The 18,330-nt window shown below is 37.4% G+C and overlaps 1 protein-coding gene across 1 annotated transcript in view; it reads right to left on the bottom strand.

Moving 5' to 3' along the window:
- Nucleotides 1–3,301: 3,301 nt before the first annotated feature.
- LOC124794733 (putative RNA polymerase II subunit B1 CTD phosphatase RPAP2) overlaps nucleotides 3,302–18,330 on the bottom strand; it is a 40,933-nt gene continuing 25,904 nt past the window's right edge. The window contains exons 6-7 of the mRNA XM_047258332.1: nucleotides 12,620–12,769; nucleotides 3,302–3,555 (exon numbers count right to left, since the gene is read on the bottom strand). Of these exons, the coding sequence (XP_047114288.1) occupies nucleotides 3,378–3,555; nucleotides 12,620–12,769 (328 nt within the window). The 3' untranslated portion in view covers nucleotides 3,302–3,377. The remainder of the gene's footprint in view (nucleotides 3,556–12,619; nucleotides 12,770–18,330) is intronic.

The following is an 18,330-nucleotide window of genomic DNA, read 5'->3' as shown; positions in this document are numbered from 1 at the left end:
AGTAGTGTTAATGGGAAAAAAAGCATAGGAACTGGTACACTGGTTATTTTTGTATAAAATTACTAGGAATTACATTTGTAGCTGGGAGTGGGGGGATCATCGAAAATGTGTCTGCACGAAAGGGGTCACTGACAAAAAAGTTGGGGAAACTGTGGTTTAGAGGTTAACTATTGCTAGTGGAAATGAGACTATTCATGTAACTGACACTTCACTTACTATTATGTCGTGTATTCCAGTTGACTGTCACACAGTGGTGCCAATCAAAGCTTAATTTTTTTAGCTTCAGAAATGTTATAAGTATTTCCTTGATTGTTCCTTTATCACATCATTTTGTTAACTGATAACATCATTTTTTACTTTAGTACAGAGGAAGCAGATGCATAATTGTTCATAATTTTTGGGTTCCGATAAGACAAAAGGTATTTTAACCAGAAAAGTCACAAGTATTTTACTGTTTCTCAATGAAAGAAAGTACACTTGGTGAGAAAGAGCAAACAGACTGAAGATTTTGCAGAAGACTATGAGCACGTTAAAGATTTCATTGGAGGGTCCTCAATGAACCTCACAGAAAAATAATGGGCCATTGTGAACAGGAAACTCACGGAATCTGCAGTTATAACAAAGGCATAATGATGTTTCAGTACAAAAATTTTGTGAAAACTGAGCAAATAAGAAGAATGATAAAGAAGATAATATGAAAGCAAAGAATAATAAAATGCACATTGAATAATAACTGTTTCAATTCCAAGTTATCTCAGCTATACATTACAGTATTGTCTTTTCTCTTGTACGGAACTTGAGCCTAATAATTTGAACACCTCTGTATTAACAAAAATTTTCTCTTTTTGTTCATTTTTGTTGTATTTATAGCACAGAATAGTCCATAATAAAATAATGACCATACAATGGAGTACCAGAAATACATAGTAAAAGTCATATTGAGGTTTTTACAGGCTTATTGTTACACAACAGCAGTGATGTTTAAGCACAACCATTTTAACAAAGCTGTTCAGATAAATACATTTCCAACTTAAGAACAGGTATTTTTATTTACACAGCACGTGAAAGTCTGTGTAACTTCAATATCATCCATCTTTACACTGACATTTATTATATGCTACGTAGAAGTAAGACAAAGTAAATTACAAATATTTACTGTCCACGTCATGTGAAATTAAACCATGTTTTACCACTGGGCACAGTTGAAACGCACGAAACTCTTATATCATGATATAGTCCTTTTGTTTTACAACTACTTTCAGCCTTTTGGGAATATACAAAGCCAATTTTTCAGTTGGTTTAGGGTCAATATTTTTTAATTCTTTGTTGTTCTGCATCTCACTTGAACTATTCTTTTTTAGGGTTTGGTGCTTCAAACAGTTGAAAAGGAACCCCTGAGCATCACTTCGCTGTCTGTCCATCTGTCCGATTGACCGACTGACTGTTAAGACCCCTTTTTCTCAGGAATGGGTAGATGTATTAAGTTGAAATTTATGTCACATACCAAGGTCTACAGTCCCTTAGTGCTGTGAAGAGGTGCTTCCTGTTGACCTAGAACCATGAAATTTAAGAAAAACCAAGATTTCATAGTACAAGTAAAGGAAAAAATCTGGAAATTGTTAATTTGTAATTAATCATATAACTTTTTTACCATGTGTTGTCCATCTGTCTGTCTGCCCATCTGTTTAGTCCCCTTTTTCTCAGAAATGGGCATCATGTTGAAATATATGACAGGTACACACATCTACTGTTCCCTGGCAATGAAAAATCTACACATGAATTATCTGTATATATGTTGGGCCTGGCGATCTGGTGGTAAAGCACTTGCCTGGAAACAGAGAGGTCACTGGATCAAGTCTCAGTCAGATCGCAGAGTATTCAGTCTTCTTTTCAACCCAGTTTTTATCTCTCAATGATGTGAGGAGTCACCAAAAACAACATGTGTTTCAGATTCAATGTTAAACTGTAGGTCCCCTTTCCCAAGTTGGATAACTGGGGTAGGCAAGTCACTGGAGTGGCGTCCAGTAGAAAGACTCACACCAGGCCACTAAGTCACACGGAACTCTCATAGTGTGAATCCTATTCACATTTGTCCAGCTTTTTTTTTTCATGCTCCCTCCCTCTCTCCCCCCCCCTCCCCCCCCCTCTCTCTCTCTCTCTCTCTCTCTCTCTCTCAACAACCCCTCTCCCTCTCAACAACATGTACATTTCATAGATTCTTAGCTCAGTTCCAAGATCAATTTATGCATTTTAAGATAATATTCCAAGCTTCAAGTTTTGAGATCGATATCTTCATAAAATTATTTCTATAGCAAGTTTTGTAGTATTTTGGCATAAGTGTTGCTTACATATGTCATATTATTGTTGATGAGTCTTTTTGCATTTAATACGTGATCCTTTTTTGGTGGATGAAAATACTTCAGATTTAAAGAGTTATGAAAAACCTTACCTTCTAGCTGATCCATAATATATTAATCTTGAAAATGATATTTTCCACATGTCATTTCCATACTCTAAGTCATCTGCAACCTTTTCTTGTTGCAGACTTCATTGACAAACTGATATCACTCTCAAGAACATTATTTTTTCATATTCAACTGCTTTTCAAGGTCCATCCTCTCTCATTGCGCATGTTACAGCCTTTCTAATCTTTCCTCTCTTTTAAGCCTTCTTGCAACGATGTTTGTAAAATTAATATGCGCCTTATTGCGGTGTGAATCTGTCCCTCTGCACTGCGAAAAATAACTGTTGTATCTGCTCAAAAGCAGAGGTTAATTTGTACGATACTTTCCCATGCAACACTATTTCTTCTCTCGTCAGGTCATACCTGAGAAAAAAATGTCAGCATCACTATATACTGTGTGTTCAAATGCATTTGGTAGTAGAATATTTCCAACTATTTCCAAAGGGAGTCACTCTGACAGGCTACTTGAAGGGATCTTCTATTAAGATCCTCCTCATTTGGATGATCATTAAATGAATTTGCACTCTATAACTTAGCTTGCAGACTTACCCCAATCTGCCATGTAAAAAAATGTGATGTTCAAAAATTAAAGTGATAATCTGTGGAATGGTTTCACACTCGTATTACATAAAATTGTTATGCAAAATATTTTTTACAAATACTTCTATTTTTCAGTTAAATTGTGGAAAAGTGAAGGTATAAAATTATCTTTTACATCTGATTTGTAGTGCTACTTCAGTATGGAGCACATTGAAATAGGTGAACTTGATAACACCAGGTGGTGAAAACAGACAACATTCATTAAATTTTGCTTCTGAGCTGCTATAGTAAAGGAAGCATTTTTCCAGTTCACTTTATTTCTAGTGACATTTCACACAATCAAAATATTAATACCAGTTGTATTCCAACAATTTCAACTCCCTGTTCTGCCACTATGCTGTTGTAAAAGATAGTCAATATCCATCAACCAGGCCACAAGTCTCTCCAGATATCCAGCATCTTCTTGGAAAACCATCAGCATCATAGTCATGTACTTCTTTGACTGTTCAGTTTCTAAAACAGCCTTGATCCGCTTGTCCCTGAGTGACAGCCTGGGGGGAAAAAGAAATACAGTATATATGAACTGTAAGAAATATGTGATTCAGAGTTTTCTCTCCAGTGATTACACAATCACACTCGTATCATTTTTCTATTGAATACTGTAGATCAAACTGCGATGAATAATTTTATTTTGAAATAACAAACTTACACACTGGTGTAACCTCCAGAATGGTAAATAAGTAATAAATTGCTAAGCTTTCATATGCAGTTGTTCGTGGTAATGCAAACAAAGCCACATTGCAATACAACTCCCCATAACTGATCCACACAACAGGTAATAAACAACAGGTGCATGCACAGGCATGCGCGCGATAGTTTTGTGTGTGTGTGTGTGTGTGTGTGTGTGTGTGTGTGTGTGTGTGTGTGTGTGTGTGTGTGTGAGCATGCACACGCACGCTGCCAAACCTACACATACAGCAGGACCCTGGTATGTAGTTTCAGTACACAAGATCCAGTTAAAATTGAAATATTACTGTACAGAAAATTTACCACAATTGGTTCTAGAATCAAACAAATAAGGGTGCCGTCAAATACTGTAATGCTGAGATAGGTCTAAAAGAGGAAATGATTCCAACATTTTTGCAATAAACATTTCCTCTTGCTAAAGAAGTAAATTAAGAGATAAAGGCTATATGAGATAAACCGACCACACAGAATGATCTACCAAGAGACAACAGGGCAGTTCAGTAACACAGTTTTAAAGGAATACATTTCATGTACAAAATAGCAGAAAAGTTCAGTTGTATTCACACTATGCATCAATACAGACACAGCTAAAGTAGTTAAAAATGTTCAAGATGTAAATGAGTTAAGCTGAGTTTACATGGAAAATTTGTCAAATGACACTGTGTATTGAATAAATAAATCTAGAAAACAAAGTGTAAAAGTCATATTATTATAGTTAAGCACATTTTCTGATAACAAAGGAAAATATCTTTCTACTTTGGAGAAGAAGAAGAAGAAGAAGAAGAAGAAGAGAAAAAAAAAGGAGAAGAAATAATACTGTACCTAGTGTATTCAACGTAAATACAAGCTATCATTTTTGGACAAGGAGCTTCACTGTGTTATCGCGTAATCAGTCAAAATTCCCCATTTAGCGTGATTCCATTCAGCTGTCTTGTCTTCTTAATTTTATGTAGTTCATTTAATCAGTTTTGAAGACAAAAATGATGGTTCTTTGATAATCACCATGATTTTATATATTTGCTATCATTTGTATGAACTGCCTGTCTCACACAGTGACAGAGTAATGTTGCCTCTGATTAAATTTTGTATCATGGTAAATGCTTTCCAGATACTCATCCCACAGTTTATATGATGCAAACAATGGATAATGTACAATTTAACAACTTCAAGAAGACACTAGTGCTGCTGCACTTCTCCTAAATTATTTTGGCAAATACAAAATACTGAAGCCATACTTTCCATCATCTTTGGCCTACGAAATAAAAGAAAGAGTTTTCTTCTGTATGCACTTTATTTAAAAGTGTTTCCCCAATTTCTTCTGCTCTGATTTTTAGTTTTCTGTGTTAATTTCTTTCTGGTGAATTATTAAACAAAACTATATACACTTTTATCTGACCTTCAATTCAATTTACTTTTGTAACCTGCTGAATCTGTCTCTGTGCTAACAAATACAAATTACTTTGTCAGTTTAAATTGTGCTTCTCATTTCTTGTAAACTGAATGCTCTTTCTACTCCTGTTGCTGAATATTACAATTGGTAAACCTGAATACTAAATAACTGAGAAAGCACACCTGCAAATAAGAAATTAAGCCAATGATCTTTACAGTCAGACTAATTAAAAGTTTCATCAAACTCTACTCTTATTCTTTTAGCTGACACTGCTATTCCTGGTTATGGACAGTTATAGGACAACTAAAAGAAAAAAAGTAAGTCTGCGGGGAAAAAACATGATAATCGTGTTCCGTGTTATTTCATAATCATTTTGCTATTATTTGATGGCTATTTCTCTACCTGCTGTTTTCTTTCTAGATTTGTACCAATTCACACTTCTTACTATCCTTGAATTGTGGTAACTGCTATATTTTACCTTTTCAATTGTCTGATGTCTTTTCTGTCAATATTGCATCCTTCCTTTTTACACATCCTGGGTTTCCTCTTAAACACAAACACACACACACACACACACACACACACACACACACACACACACACTTTTTCTCTGCCACTACCAACTTTCTGCCTCTTTTTCTCTCCCAGAGAAAGCTACACACACACACACACACACACACACACACACACACACACACACACACACTTTTTCTCTGCCACTACCAACTTTCTGCCTCTTTTTCTCTCCCAGAGAAAGCTATGGATACTATTTTTTAATCTTTTTACAGACTTTTCTATTGATTGTATTGGAAGCTCCACCCCCTGAAGGTTAAGTACTAGTGAGCTCATCTTTCTCATTGTTAATTTAACATATATGATAGTATTTTTTCCACTGACTATGAAACAGATAAACTTGTATTTGGTATAAGTGACTGGAACACATCTGTGGTTTTATCAAAAACAAAAGAACAATTTCTATGATTAAGAAAAGCAAATAACACAATTACTGCAGGAAGTCTTCAAGCAATTTCTTCTTTTTCTTCTTCTTCTTGACTTTCCTTTATGCTCAGTTTTCAGTAGAGCCTTACTGATGGAATATGCAATGTTAGTGTACCTGCTGCAACTCACCTCACCTCATGGCCACAACCAAGTTCCAGTTCAAGAGGAGTAGTGTCAGAGTAGTACACCTAACACTGAAAGCACATTTATTATGGATATCCATGTACAGAGAGAACAAAGCTGCCTCCTGGATGGGGAGTGCTGCTAAACAATAGAATATTCCAAGATATGCAAACAATTTCAAGAACCTCCCAGAAATGATAAATACTAATAACAAATATTTGATGGTGACTGGATTTCAAATGGTGATCACTTCACACCTGCAAGTGATGTTAACCACTACGCCCCACGGGATGAAGCACAGATTGTAGCACTGCCCTCTCTGCTAGATAAAGAGTGACCCTCTGTTTCACAATTTATCTTTACAGTTGACTACAGCATCTTAGATCTACATCTTGTTCGTGACTTGTCATGTTGCGTTGTCACATCTTCTTCACTGTGATGAGCACTGAAGATAGCCCCTCCCATCAAAGTTTTCCTGAATGAGAAGCCTCTATGTCGATCTACACCTCAGGACTGTAGTAGGGCACCATATGGAGGACATGGATGACATCTCTGAGCTTTTGTCTTCTTATTAAGTGTCATAATTGTTGACTGTCTGTGACATCTGACACGCGATGAAGGACACAATAAGGCCCAAAGTAACTCTTCTGATTGTCCCACTTTCTACCGAGGCATAAGAATCCATTCAAAGTATACTGGGCTACATCTCATGACCCATGCATGCTGTAGTGCTCTAGGACCTTCTCTTTGGTGACCAGGGTGACAGGCAGTTTCATCGTACGGGTGATATTACAAAGTGTAATTACCTCTGATACTAGTTTCAACTGGAAAACTTTTCCACAATCAGAGATCACCACATAAGGTGCCCCTTGCTTCAGAGTGATGTCCTCTACAGCGAGCCTTGCAACTTCCAGAGCTTTGGCAGTTTGCACAGCTCTGGTGACAGAGCAGCAGGTGAGGCAGTCAGCTTAGATTATTAACCATCAATTCCTGTTTGTAGATTTCGGGAACTTCCCTAAGAGATTGATTCCAATCCCGTGTAATTGGGCTGCTGTCGATGGTACTGATATCAGATGCCGTGAAAGTAACTGTAGTATGTGCTTCCATCAATAGCATTCCTAACAGTAGCTCATGTAATGGCTGACAGATCGGTAGAGACTTGCCCAGTAATACAAGTGTCTGATTGTGTTTAGCTTCTTCATAAATACCATGTGATTAGATGCTGAAATGTCATGGATACTTCAGGATAACTGGCCATAAATGAGCTGGGATGATGAGCAACCATTTCCACACCTCTGGTTCATAGTTCCTCTTATGCAAAGTTCCCTTTAATGAGTGGAATTATCCTTTGGTAGTTCCTCTTCCTTTAAGGCTTCTATGGTTTCCAGCAGTGCTGGTTCTTCCCTCTGTTCAGCAGCAATGTCATTTAATGCAGTGATGACTAAGATTTCACCCACAGTGCTATGTCCCAGTAACATCCTTGAAAGGCAGCCTATTTCCTTGTGTTTGTGTCCACCAGCATTGAGAATGGTGGTCCATTACAATGGTGAATCATTTGCCAAATAAATAAGGCCAAACCTGTTGATGGACCAAACAAATGCAAGTCACTCTTCCTCAGTTGTAGAGTTATTCATCTTGGACTTGGGAAGCATAAGCTATCACCTGAACATCACCTTCCTGAAATTGCACTAGAACTGGAAATACCCCATAATTGCTAATATTGGCATGAAGTTCTGTCTCAGCATACTCATCATACAATGTTAGGACTGTTAGCACCTCCTTAAGGTGAGGAAACATCTTTCTTGCACTTCATTCCAAGAAAATTTGGTGTCTCCCTGTGGCAGTTCTTGCAAGGGTTGTGCCTTGATATAGAAGTCCTTTATGAGTCATCAGTAGTACAAGCACTTTCCAAGAAAACTTCTCAAATCAAAAATGTGCTGAGGAGTTGGGAAATCTCTGACTGCTTATTTTTTCTGAATCAGGACAGACTCCATCGCAATTGACTAAGTATACCAAGAAAGAGATCTGCATTCTAAACGGACTTCAAAACAGCAGTAAGATGGCTTAGATGTTCTTCAAATGTCTTTGAAAAAACAATGTCATCTAGATAGCAAAGGTACATCATCCATTTAAGGTGCTGAAGCAGGTTGTCCATCAAACGTTCGAAGGTGGCTGGAATGTTACACAGTCCCAGCAGCATAACTTTGAACTCTTAGTTAGAGGCTCGCGAATGTTTCCTGGTCAGCCTCATCAACCTTGATTTGCCAGTAGCTCGTCTGCATATCTGTAGTTGAGAAAGACTTTGTTCCTTTCAAGTAATCTAGGGTATCATCAATGTGCAGGCAATGGATAGGCATCTTTTTTAGCAATTTTGTTCAGTCATCAGTAGTGATACAGAAATGCCATGTGCCACACTGCTTCTTCATGAGGACCAAGGGAGATGACCAGGGTCTCTCTGAAGATTCAATGACGTCACCTTGCAGCATCTTCTCCAGTTCTTCCTTAACTATGTGCTGTTCAGCCAGCTATAGAAGTGCTGACTAATTGGTGGGTGATTCCAAGTTGATATGGTGTTTACCTTGAGATACTTGGACTGTCTTTTCTCCATTCTAGATTTGAAAGTATCAAAAAATTGCACAAACAGCAACTGCCAATGTTGTTCCTCAGTTGGGTGAGATTCTATTGGCTGTTGGTAACATCTTCTTCCGCTGTGTTGCGTGTAATCATAGTGGAACACAATTCTCTATCAATGGCACTGAGCAGTCAATTCAGAACAAGTTACATTGTTCCTACCTATACGGTTCCTGCCTATAGGGATCAGTTATGGTTCCTTGAGCACATGTAATACTTATGACTGTTGCTGAACAGATTTCTTTTGTGAGCCTGAGCAGCTTTTTGAAACAGACACAAGCTTCGCAGTTTAACTGAGCATTTAGATTGATAACTGGAACTTACCTTGGGGATAATGGCATGATAACAATGTTTTCAATAGCAAACACCTGCACAGAGCAATCTCTCTTATGTGTGACTGTTGGAATAACTTCATCAATCTGGAGCTCTGACCCTTGTAATGTAATTAACTGTCAGAGATAAAGTTTATCTCATGCGAAAAGTACGATGCCCACAGTAGAGAGTTAAGGTAACTTCATTATGTTGCCATACAATGTGTTTAATTTATTTATTTATGAATATTTTCTTTTATGATAAATAATGGATTTGTTTGAGATGTTAAATGTTGTATATATATATATATATATATATATATATATATATATATATATTTATTTATATGTGTCTTTGGAGTGTATTAAGGTCAGAAGACCAAAGAATCTGGAATGCAGGAATGTCTGCAACTTCCGGGCACATGTTGGCTTGCCCGCCACTTCTTTGTCAGTATTGGAGGGACATGGACGTGTTTACGTGACCAGTACAGTATAATGCATTTTTAGAGTATCAATGTTCGTAGTGAAAATATTGTAGTGACTAAACAAAAAGTACGAATAAATATTATTTTTAGCCAAAAGTAATTCGAATCCGGTAGTGTTTATTTCAAACAAGAAGAAAACCCAGACCATGCTTGTTAGAGTAATGATTTTGCAGACAAAACTTCGAAAACCCCTAGACAAACGAGATCTGCAGTGTGTAATCTTTCAGAAGCTACTAATAAATAAGCCTTGCTGAAATTGTGCTGGAACTACTCGTACTATTCTCAATTACATACACGTGGTGCGAATGTGGTCCTACCACAATATACCGCGAAAGATTCCACATCATTCAGTTATCAAGAAACGAGATAGGTAACAACCAGTACACCCTTCACAGGCTACGACTGCTTGTGACGCCTGCAAGATGTCCCATCAGAGAATAACATTATGACTACCTTCTATTAAAATGATAAATTCAATGGTCTGTGACCTGTCATTGATTGCTATCCTTGCAATATGTGTTCCTGTCATTTGATTATGTATTACATTTGCAGGCTTCAGCACAACTGATTTTGTATCATGGAAAATGGTTTCTTTAGCTGGTAACATTTTAGCATTTGACATTACAGAAAAAAAATCCTCTGTGCCAACTAGTGTCCAGACAGTTTTTTCTGACACCTTGGTAATTGTTGTCTATGGAGGATTTTCATCTGTGGTGGTCTCATCTACATTGATTATTGCATCATTTAGTTTTACTCAATCTGGTGGCTACATGAGTGGCTGGTACTTCTGTACTGTGACGGTGAATAGCTACAGCATTGGAAAGCGACATTGTCTGCAATAGGATAATGGGATTTGATCCACTGGTCGACTATAATTTTCTGCAGTTGAATGACATGAATAGGAGTGTTGTCATGGTTGACGTCTTGTGGCATAGTCATCAAACACTTATAGTCATCAAACACTTGCAATTTTACTGCAGTAGTGTACGCCGTGCCCATGAAGGTGTCCACAGTGAAAACATACTGACGTATTGTTCTCCATCCTCCAAATGACTTTTCTTTTGCACGAGATTGGCTATACATGTGTTGGTCAGATTCTTAGGTTGTTATCTGAGAACTGCAGCATAAGTGAAAACTGGCATAGTGTGTTCAACAGGTGGTGGAGTCTGTGCTAAAGATTGAGATATTCTTCTTCAACATTCTCTATTACTTTCTGACATATGGGATTGACATTCATGACTGCTATCTCTTATGTACTAGGTCTGACATTTTTAGCTCTTTTTTTTCTCTTACTACATGGTGTATGAGAGAGGCAACATTGTGGTGATCTTCCACAACTGGCATAGGGATCACAGTTAGGAGTCTGTTAGACCTCTTTCAACAGACTTTTTTTATTGAATTTCTTCAATGTGCTGGCACCACTTGACGAATTCCTCTGTTGTTATAATACCTTTTACCAGAAAAGCTTATTACATTACTTCTACAACTATTTTCATCAAGTACAAGATTTTGTCAGCTTCAGATTCACGAAGTAACATAGGTCCAAAACAACCTGTACATACACTGTATCATTTCCCCACAACAGTGGGCCCTGTTTTTCAGTTGTTGTTCTGCTAAGTGACTTGCTGCTGATTGTCGCCCAATGTTTTCTTCAGTTCGACCTGAAATTTGTCCCAGCTAATGAACCTCTCTTTGTTGTTCTAGAACCACTGTTGGGCTGTGCTGCCCAAGTAAAAGTACAGATTTGCGAACACATAATGCCAACCCACCTGTTTATATGGCAACTTGGTTGAATTATTTCAGCCATTTTGTCGGGTCCTGACCTGCGTTTACAGAAAACTCCGATGGATGCCTTGTGTGCAGCTGACTTAGTGCTGTTTTAGAATCTATTGGTTTCCTGAATATACAGATCTTGAGGATGACATATTGCTTGTATTCCGGTTCCTGTCTGTGTAGGCGACAGCTTTTATGTTGCCTAACTGGAGTAACAGTATTGTAAAATGTTTTGAACAACATGGCATCTCCACAAAACAGTGCCATGACATGACCCACACTCAAGTTCAAATTTGAAAGGAGGGTTATCAATGAAGTACAACACTTAAAATGGAACACATTTATCACAAATACTGATGTACAGATAGAACAGAACTGAACTTCTATACAGATAGTGCTCCTATTCATACAAACATATAATATCCCAGAACACACAAACATAGGAAATTTTGAGAACCTTCCAGAAATGATAAATAATACGTAACAAACATTTGCTGGTAGTCGGATTTGAACTGGCAACTTACAGCACACCATCCACTGATGCTAACTACTACTCCACATTGCATGTGATACAGCTTGTGGCAATATAAATCTTTATTTTGTTTCTGGAGGGGGTGGCAGAAGGAAAGCTTTGTACAGGTGACTTCTGGATTCACTGCACAATTTGTCTAAATAAGATTCTTACACACACGAGTCCACAGGTAAGCTTCCTCAGATTCCAAGGTAGCAACACAGCTCCCCAAACAGTATAAAATATTACATGTAACATCAAATGGGAGTTGAATCCAAAGCCTTGTGTTTCATGAGTAAAGTTCCTACTGACTGAGCTGGCCAGGTATGACTCACAGTCTAAATTTAAGAAGTGAGAGTCTGGGCTCAAGTTCCGGTAATGGTATATAGTTTTAAACAGTCAGGAAATTTCACAACAGCATATACTCTTCAGCAGTGAAAGGCTCAGTCTGCAAGTGACTCCTAGACTATGACTGAACCATTTCTTTGGCATATCCTTTCTTCCACAAGTGCCAGTTCAGCAAGATATGGAGGAAAGTTTCTGTGGAGTTTGTAACTTAGGAATAAGATACTGGTAAAACTGAGGCTACTCAGATATTAACTAAGAGGCAAATAATACTGTCAAAGTATAGTGTCGTGTACTTACATTTTTAACACAATTAGACCCAACAAGTTCCATTCTGTTGGCTTGAAAGTTATGTTGTGAGCCGACAGGCAAAAGCTGAATACAAGGCTACGTAGGTCATCACTTATGTCACGGGATGATATTCCAAATGTTGATAACAGGTCGGGTAAGCTGTTACAATGAACATAACATAATTACAAAAATGTCTATAATTATTTTTTAAATACTATGACAAAACAAAAGAGCACCAGTTTCCAGTACTTTATCCTCTAGAAAGTGTGCTTTTTTTGACATCTAAAGTTTATATGCAAGTGGAATCACAGATTTTCAAACTAATTGCAAAATATAAATACACTTATGGAAAAATCATGGGTGGAATATAAACAACAGAATAAGTTAAGGCAACCCATTTGCCATACAGAGGATATGTTGAGTAACAATCAGGCACACACACTCATTTATGTGCCTACCACTGGTCAACATGCTCCCCATGTTGAGAGTCACCTTCAATAAAAATCTGTAATATGGGTAACATAAGTTCTGTGAACTGCATAAAAAGCATATATCCTTAACTATAGCACAATAATACTGATGATAATCTGCAAGGTAATAGCTATTTTCTACAACTGGTATTTTACACAACAAAATGCATCATATGTAAAGGAACACACCATATGAATAACAAAAAGAAATTGTTACCAATTTTGATCCAAGTAAGGTTCATCTTCAGCTCTGAGGGGCTCAAAGACAAGAATAAGATACACACCATATAAACAGATTAGATATGAATCGTGGTGGCTTATAGTCCAATTTACGAACAATGGCAGTTTGTGCATGTCAAGGCATGGACAAGGATTGCATTGTTGCCAGTTACGAGCGACAGGTGCAGTACATGCATATGTGTGCTTTGTACTTGACGAAAGTCTGTTTACTCTAAATTACGTCTCTCACCTGCTTACGCAGAATTTATTGCTTACCGCCACCATAAACAATGACAACTTACAACTAATGGAGTAAATACTAACTAATTAACTTGTCACAATCAAGCTTAACACTTGCATTGGCTACTAAATTGAAAACAGAGCACTCAGAACACTACTTACTGCTCACTGGCTGTAGTAGAAGGTGTGACAAAGGCGTGCAGAACAAGCCTAAACTTGACAGCCACTGTTCGTGGCTCCCACTATAATAGTTTACAGAACAATGTAACATACCAGCTATCGCAAAAAAGCAGTTTACCAATGTGTACTGTTAACTGTGTGGAATGTATATTAAACAAATAAGTCATTGTAACATGTAGTCACAAGGAAACCCCTAATTATGTCACATGATCATGAGCAGTCCCTGCAACACCCTCATACACTCTACATATCAAAATCACAGTACTAAAAGAAAGACGAACTTAAAATCTAAAATTACAAATCTTTTGTATATGCGATTATAAATATGTCTGCTTGTGTCTGTATGTGTGGATGGATATGTGCGTGTGTGCGAGTGTATACCTGTCCTTTTTTCCCCCTAAGGTAAGTCTTTCCGCTCCCGGGATTGGAATGACTCCTTACCCTCTCCCTTAAAACCCACTTCCTTTCGTCTTCCCCTCTCCTTCCCTCTTTCCTGATGAGGCAACAGTTTGTTGCGAAAGCTTGAATTTTGTGTGTATGTTTGTGTTTTTTTGTGTGTCTATCGACCTGCCAGCGCTTTCGTTCGGTAAGTCACCTCATCTTTGTTTTTATATATAATTTTTCCCACGTGGAATGTTTCCTTCTATTATAATGACATATAGTTCGATGGTTATATAAAATACTTCATTAGAAATTTAAACTATTACAGGATATATGTAGTGAAAATTGCTGCTATTATAATTTAACTACAGAAACTTCACTATCATAAATTATATTTTTCGTTTGTAAGCTTTCAGAGCTAGTTGCTCATTCTTGTGACAGAAATGTTGAAGGGGAAGGTAGAGGGTTGAAGAAAAAGGAACTGGTGAGGTTTAGGAAATGGGGAAAGTTTGAAAAGTCATCCAGAACCATGGGTCAGTGGAGACTCACTAGACAAGATGAGAAGGAAAGACTGATTGTTGGGGACTGCATTGAAGGACACTTTATAACCTGAGTGCTTAGAGGCAGAAAATAGAGGAATAAGCAAGACAGAAATTATGACAAAACATCATGCAAGAGTTAATAGAGCAGAAAGCTAATTTCCTGTATGTGGTAGACATGGGGGAGGGGGAAGAGGGGGTGAAAAATACACAGGTAAGAAAATAAAAGATATAGAAAACTAAAAGGAAGAGATGAAAGGAATAGTTACCGAGAAAAAATGCCGAGAACAAAGAAATTAACACAAATTAAGGCCACATAGATGGCAAGGACCGAAGTTTGTTGTAATGCCAATTTCCACCTGTGGAGTTCTGAGATGCTAGTGTCTGGGGGAAGAATTCAGATGGCACATGTTGTGAAACAGGCATCAAGGTCACATTCTAGAACAGGATACTGTGTGTTTCCAATGTCTATTTGCATTCATCCTGACTCGACATGTCCACTGTTTTAACTCTGTCTACTCGCTACTGAGAGTTCGAATGCACATCTATTGTTTATGGTTGTTAGATCAAGCTGCCACCATAGTTACTGGGCTGATGCCACTTATATGCCAGAATAAAATCAGTCTTGGAACTTTTTGGGCAGATGATATATGATTAAGAGGTCTTCATCAGGTAGACCACATACCATTTATTTGATTAGCTAGTCAGGTTAGTGGTGGGATATGCTTCATACGTGTTAAGCTTTTAATGTGAACAAACATGATGTGCAAAATAAAAGTGATCACAACTGCCTACAATATTTACTGTAACAAAAATTAACTAATTTCTGTCTAAGTACAACCGGTAGAATTGTAAGAGACTATATAACACAAGATAAGTTACACTGAGGATGACAGGAAATACTGAAATAATTCTGAAACAATGGAAATTCCAGGTAGGAATTGTCCAAGTAGGAATCCTACATTGGTCAAATAATTCTAAGCAGGAAAATACCTCTAGTCATACCTGAACCACCTGGAGACCTTAAACTCAACAATTGTCATGGAATAGGAGCCCTCAAATATAGCAGATTACAGTTTTTCTCTATTGATGTACTCGTCTCTTGTGTGATGATTGGGAAAGCTATATTTCCCAGGCACAGAGTGCTTCACTCTCTTACAAAGGTTGAAATGGAATTTTTGATGACTAGCATTTGGTTGGCATCTAAATGAATTTTTATATTTTAAGAACATACTCAGATTCTGAAATAAAAAGTATTTACAACAGGTGGTGTCAACTGCCCACAGAAATGAGCGTTATAATAAAAAAGGTAGTGACTGTTTCCTTTTCTGAGAGCTTCTGTGTAGGAGACAAGCATGCCATTTAATGACAATAACTATCTGGAGCTAGATAAATGGCATATAGCAAATTACCTTACACCAATGCACTTAAAAGGGCTCAGACAATGAGCCTTATTCTCATTTAAGTCATGCAGTTGCTGGAAGAAAGAGCATGTGAGATGGTTTAGATCAAAGAGAAATCGTGTTGCTGGAACTCATAGGAAGGGCACACTTTCAGCTTCACACAGCTAGCAGCAAAAGAATAAATTACATAGACTACATTTTCTGCTTTGTAATAAACAACTGTACTTGGGACAGTTATAAATTTTAGTCAGTATTCGAACTATGAGAAGAAAGGAGGCAGTAATACAGGACTAGAAAGAATCACACAAGTATTTTTAACTGTTTTAAAGGCCTTCAGCTAGAGGCAGTTTCTTCAAATTAACTGTAACTTCAGGTACAATTTCCTATTCCAACCATGAATGTTATTCTTCTTGAATCATAAAGTAATTTCAGCTAAGAAAGTGCATACTTTTGTCTCTCCTGAATTCTTAGATGACCTTGTGCTTTCCCCTTTGTGAACCTGTCATGTTACTCTGGTTCTCAAAGATTCCTCTGCAATAACAGATATGGTAATTGCTGTTCCTGCAAGGGATTCTCAAAGACACATCATGCCAACAGAGAGTTATGCATAGTCCAAAGAATATCACAGTGGCATCTTTAGAACGAGGGATAAATGGATACAGTGGATGCAGACCATGACTTTACTATGGGTCTCCTATTTTTTTTTTAAGTACATAGACCTGTTTATTTCTACAGTGGTTTGCATCAGTTTACAGCTTGAACATTTAGCTCGGCATAATCACCATTTCTGTCAATGCATTTTTGTACATGCTGTGGCAGTTTTTTATGCCCATGTTATACCAGCTCACTGCCATGCTGTTCAGAAAGTTATGAACATCATCTTTCACCCTGTCGTCGGAGCTGAATCGCTTTCCGGCCAAATGTTCTTTTAACCTAGGGAACAGGTGATAGTCACTGGGTGCCAAGTCAGGACTATAGGGCAGGTGGGTGATTGTGTTCCACTGAAACTGTTGCAGGAGAGCAACTGTTTGCTGAGCGATGTGTGGGCGAGCATTGTCATGGAGAATGTGTACACCCTTGCTCAACATTTCTCTTCTCCAGTTCTGAATTGCCCGTTTGAGTTTTTTCAGAGTCTCACAGTACCTGTCAGCATTAATTGTGGTCCCAGCAATTCAGCTCTGACAACTCGAACAACGTATGGTTCCTCTCACCATTGTATAATGAGCTGAAGCATTTGAAATCAGGCAAGTGCCTAGAAAAAAAAAAGCAGCAGAAGATGGGGAGACATCTTAACTTTTTGTCGACAATACTATTTACATTTAGCTTTCAAAGTTGTACGATGTTTCTTGTCTTTTACATGAAATGAAAATCACCACATGTGCAAATATTGTAAACCAATCGTAAAATAATTTATTGTCCACCTGACAATACTGAGAGAGGTGGTGCAGTGATTAATACACTCATTAGCATTTTGGAGGTGAGGTTTTTAAATATCATGTAGGCAATCCAAGTTCGTTGTCTGAGGTTTTCTTACATGGCTTGAGGCAAATGCTGGGGTGGTTACTTTGAAAAAATATGGTCAGATTTCTTCCCAAACATTGATCAACTCAAGCTTATGCTCCATCTCTTAACAATCTCATTGTCAATGGGACAGAGAACCCTGTTATTCCCTCCTTGTGTGCTACCTGAAGATCAGACTAGATCTCCTAGAAAAGTGAAGTATTTATTGATTCCACGACATTTGCCACAGTCAAAGTCTTTTGCCAACATTATATGCACAATAATTAAAAACAAAGTGGACTTATAATTACTATGTGTGAAAAATTCTTTTAATCTTTTACAAATATATCCATCCATATTGACCATGCTTTCACAAATGTAGAGATACAAGTGTAGTATCAATTACCAAATCAAAGCAATAAATTTTGTCTCATCCACTTCTTATTTTACTATGCGTAATATGGAGCACACAGTCCAGCAAATTACTATTTTTTATTCGCATCTGGTTGCATTTGCAGCTAAAAGAAATATTTATTTCTTTTCTTTTTTAAAAAAATTAATTCAGATTGCAAAAATTTTCATTTTACAAATGAATATTCATTACCAATACCAAAGAAAAATAAAACAAAGAGCACAGTGCACATTTGTCAAAGGTTTTGGCAAATGTCACTGCAGTTGATTTTGTCTACATGGAAAACAGAACAAAAGTCTAATAAGAAACAGTGGAGTGGGAGATAAAAGGAAAGCAACACAAATTTTGTAAAGAAGTATTATTTTACATAACTGAA

Source organism: Schistocerca piceifrons, chromosome 4 (assembly GCF_021461385.2).
Source record: "Schistocerca piceifrons isolate TAMUIC-IGC-003096 chromosome 4, iqSchPice1.1, whole genome shotgun sequence".
In the NCBI taxonomy this organism is placed as follows: domain Eukaryota; kingdom Metazoa; phylum Arthropoda; class Insecta; order Orthoptera; family Acrididae; genus Schistocerca; species Schistocerca piceifrons.
Note: the sequence above shows the minus strand (reverse complement) of the source record. Positions and strands in the feature narration are given on the sequence as shown.